The 4,839-nt window shown below is 30.6% G+C and overlaps 1 protein-coding gene across 1 annotated transcript; it reads right to left on the bottom strand.

The window, feature by feature from the left end:
* Nucleotides 1-246: 246 nt before the first annotated feature.
* On the bottom strand, nt 247-1,048 carry LOC112770167 (uncharacterized). Its single transcript, XM_025814578.1, has 3 exons — nt 1,041-1,048; nt 801-881; nt 247-769 (listed from the first exon to the last, which is right to left on the bottom strand). The coding sequence occupies exons 1-3, from the start codon at nt 1,046-1,048 to the stop codon at nt 247-249; spliced, it is 612 nt and encodes a 203-aa protein (XP_025670363.1).
* Nucleotides 1,049-4,839: the final 3,791 nt, after the last annotated feature.

The following is a 4,839-nucleotide window of genomic DNA, read 5'->3' as shown; positions in this document are numbered from 1 at the left end:
TTCAAGCATGTCTTACCTTTCTCTTTGGTTTTCAAAGAAGCAAGGTACTCCTTGTAGTTTCTTTTCCAATGACCTTTGCCTTTACAATAAAAGCATTCAGAATCATTTTTGTCAACCTTTTCTTGTTTGTCCTTGGGTTTGGTCTCACCACCCTTAGGTGCCATGTGTTCTCTTTTAAAATTATTCTTTCCATTTCCTTTTGCTTTCCACTTTCCTTTCTTCTTAGAAGAGCTGCCAACTACCATATCAACTCCTTTCTTTTTTCTCAGATGAAATTTGATTCTCATAATCAATTAGCATGTTGAGCATTTCATGAAGATCATAGCTTACTTTAATTATATTAAAGCTAACAATGAATTGTAAAAAATTTTCTAGAAGAGATTGCAAGATCAAATCTTGTGAAAGTTCTTTGCCCAATTTGCATCCCAACTTCTCAAGTTGTTCAATAAGATCAATCATCTTAAGAACATGGGGTCCAACAGGAGAGTCCACATCAAGTGTGGATCTAAACAAAGTTTTGGACAATTGATATCGGGCCGTATTACTTTGTGCACCATACATCTTCTTAAGATGTTCAACAATAGTTGGTGGATCCATATCCTGATGTTGCCTCTGAAGATCAGAACCCATGGTTGCTAGAATGATGCATTTGGCAGTAAGACAATTTTCCAAGTACTTCTCATAAGCCTTGGTTGCCTCATTATCAATACTTCCATCCTCTTTAGGAACTGGGGCCGTTACAGCAGGCTTATCGATTATATCAATTAGCCTTTCATGAGAACAATTTCAAATTGCGATACCAATCATCATAATTGGCTCCAGCCAATTTGTTATTTTCAAGTATGCCACGCAGTGATAGAGCAGACATATTATTCATGAATCTAAAAGGAAAAAACAAATATAAGTACGTATTCACACATACAAATAACACTTTCTACAATAATTATTATTATAGAAAATTAAGAAATCTTTATTTCTTAAATTAAGTGTTAAAAAATATTTAAAATCATGAATGGGTATCTTGGTTGTCAAGTCATTACTCATACATTTTTAAACAGATGATTAAATGTATCACATACAATTTTAATCCCAAATAATTACCTGGTTGTCAGGTTATTATTTAATTGAATTATATTTTATACCCCTAGGTTGTCTAGGTTCAAGTAAAAATTAATTCATTCCATGTATCAAATACATATATATAAATTTTATCCTTGAGTACGAATCTCCTGGTTGTCAGGTAACTCCTCGTAAACAAAGTATAAAATTTATTTATCCTTTTTTTTCTTTCAGTTTTATTTCATAAATAAATAAAAAATAATAATAACAGTATGTTCCTTAACATACATATAATTTTATCCCATATAAATTTATAATTTTGATAATAGCATCCCATGCCATTATTAGGAATCACATTCACAATAATAACAAAACTTAAATTAATCCTATTAATTCTGTAAATTTTTTGCAATAAAGTTTTAAACATAAAAGGGTCATGACTCTGATACCACTGTAAGATTACAAGTGTTCATAACACGTAGCGGAAGTAATAAAGTAATCCTATTGATCTATTTTGTGCTTAAAACTTTATTCAAATAAGATGGGTTAGATGCCAATACCTGAGTACCCTAGTGAATGAAAACTTTCTCTTTCGATAGTATGAAGGTACTATATGTATCCACACCGAGACTGATCCTTGTTGTCAACTCTTTGACCAATGGATTTAACTGAGAAATTTCTTGCAACTCCTTGCACCAACAATTCTTCACTAAGAATTGGAATATTTGTGTATGTGGAGGTAAAAGAAAAACTTCTGTGTTCTTTCTTTTATCACACACACACACACACACATATAATATGAGATTGGTGACTGATTTGTGAATCAAATTACAACTTAATTTGAAACAGACTTTTATCATATACACATATATATAGTATGAGATTGGTGACTGATTTGTGAATCAAATTACAACTTAATTTGAAACAGAATCAGTTGGGATCTTATCCATATTTAAAACTCATCATAGAATAAATAATTAATTATTTAATATTCTCAATTATCATATTATTATATTCATGGTGCTAGCAAAGAATATAATAATATTTTATTTGAATTAATATAATTATTTATTTGATCTAATCAAAATAATAATTAAATGATTATTTACCAAGGATTAGAACACTCGTTAGTGTGTGACCCCATAGGTTCAATACTAAGCGGGTAGTAAATTAGTCATACTAAATTTACTAATCAAGGTTGGCGTCTAGCAACGCTCCTTGACGACCCGTTTAGTATAAAGTAATAATATTTTTACAAAGAACCCAAGATGAACAAAAAAATACAACTCCTTCCATCTTTTCAGCTCTTTACTAACTTTTAGAGAACGGTTTGATTGTCAAACTCTAACTTGTAACCATTATTATAATGAATTATGAATGACTTAAGAAACTCATTTCTTAATTCATTCAAACCCCTTGGCCAAGGCATTGTTTATTTCATTCGTTATAATCGTAGAGCTCAAACTCATTACCATAGTTGATGGATTCCATTTTGACTAATCATTAATCCTACAAGTATTTAAATCATACCCAATGTCCATTCAACTAACACCGTAGGGTGTTAGGTGTCCGGAATCAAAGTATAATAAATACATTGTCAATTACTATGATAGTCACAGGTCAAAGGAAAATTCTAATATTATGTTCATCATAAGAAAATCCTATTGACAAATATACGATAACTATAACCATTAGGAATTCTTAGAGTGAGTCAGTTCAATGGTTATATCTCTATATATACCATTTATATATATAATTTAATAAATGAGATCTATTAATTTTCATCCAATAAAGACTATATATATATATATATATATATATATATATATATATATATTAATCTATTCGAATCACTAATGTCCAATTTTTAGTGATTCTACGATTAAGAACAATTTAAATTAAAAGTACTCAAAAAACGTATATCTCATTATTACGATCCCTATCGTAATTATTCGTTTCTAATTTTAATTAAGTACGCTATCTTAAATTATAAAAGTTTATTCTTATAAAAAGAAATAATAATAATAATAATAATTCACAATAGTATTTTATTGGATATACACACTTATCTCCAACAGAATGTATACAAGAAAAAGAACTCCAAGGCATAGGCTATGAAAAAGGCAACTTAATTGGATCTCAAGCCAAAACGACCTAAATAAGATAACACCAGCTCATGTCTATAGTGCATACAGTAAATAAATCAACATCGAAAAAAGACTACTAAAACTGAGAGGGACACCAAGAACTGAGTAAACTCGTCAGATGTGAACTTGACATTGCTAGAATCCGTTGAGATTTGGAAAAGAGAAGTAAATAGCAATGGGTGAGAACCTGGCAATTTCCAGTAGGATTAACGAATCCAAATAACGATTTTATAAGGGAACATGAATTCTCTAGGTATTCCTAATCTCCAACTCAATAGAATTTCAATGTATAGGGTTTTAACTAAACCATTTGAAAGGAATCACTAAGGTGTACTATGATTTTGATTACAATTTATCTAATCCTCTTACTTATCAATTCACTAACTAAACCCTTAGTATCATGATTCACTTACAATTAGAAGCCAAGAACTCTAAAGTGAACAACTCGCTTATCGACTTTAGACAAATACTACCATAATGCATTCCTCAATATATAATTGGCCATCCTAAACCTTAAATTAACCAAATCCATCAAATTTGGCGGCAATCAAAATCACTAATAATCCCAACCATCATATCATCTTACCTCATCCTTTCAGGAAAAACAAACACAAGCAAGGCATCCAATATTAATCATAATAAGGCACAAATAGTTCAAGTAATATAGAGATAAGCAAGTAGGAAAATTCAATTAATTGTGCACACTCAAACAAATAAAACAAATATATATAATGCATGCTAATCTTATTGTCTATGAGCTCACGTGAACTTAGGATAAAACCTCTCTATCTAGAATTTAAGCTAGAGCTTCTCCTAGAAAAATCAAAATCCTACATTTTAATTTCTCAACCCCAAAACGCAAAAATAGAATAGAATGAGAAATAGAGAGGAGTTCTCACGATTACTCACTGTAAAAGTAGTATAGAAATAAAAAGGGAGATAAAAAAAATGAATTTAAAGATGATGATGAATAGTAACACTCGTTTTTTTCCTTTCTTCTCCCAATCTCTCGTGCCCTCTTCTCTGGAAGAGAGAGAGAGAGAGAGAGAGAGAGAGAGAGAGAGAGAGAGAGAGAGAGAGAGAGAGAGGTATTATTAAGTATGGATGAGGGGTATTTTTATCTTTTTGCCCAGTGGTCCTACCTAGGACCCAAATCTTAAAGATAATCTATTCCAATTTGTGTTTGAAAAATTTTTCTGGTTACTTTTGTAAGAACTGGAGTTTTCACGAAAAATCGTTTAACTAGAATAGAATAATTTAATTGACTGGAATAGGTTCAAAAATATAAAAATATTTTTCTTAAATTATAAATATGAGATTCAGATTCAGTGGATTTTTCTGAGTTTGAAAATATATCTTTTGGGAAAGATTTTTGTAAAAATGTGTACCGGTGCGTAAGCCGGTAGTACCGGCTCTAGTCTGTCTGGTACTGTGTTTTGAGAAAAATAAAATTTTAAAAATTTAATTTATTATTTTGAAAAGACAAAAATAATTTAGAATCGAAAATCGGGCGTTAATCTTAAAGGTTTTGACCCAAAATGGGCCAAACGGGCTAAAAACGTTAACGGATTGGACCAGGTGTAACACCTTAACTTTTAGCACCTCATAATCGCACTAAAAGTCCGAAACGCTA

The sequence above is a fragment of the Arachis hypogaea genome, chromosome 18 (genome assembly GCF_003086295.3).
Source record: "Arachis hypogaea cultivar Tifrunner chromosome 18, arahy.Tifrunner.gnm2.J5K5, whole genome shotgun sequence".
NCBI classification, from domain to species: domain Eukaryota; kingdom Viridiplantae; phylum Streptophyta; class Magnoliopsida; order Fabales; family Fabaceae; genus Arachis; species Arachis hypogaea.
This window is presented reverse-complemented; position numbering and strand designations above follow the sequence as displayed.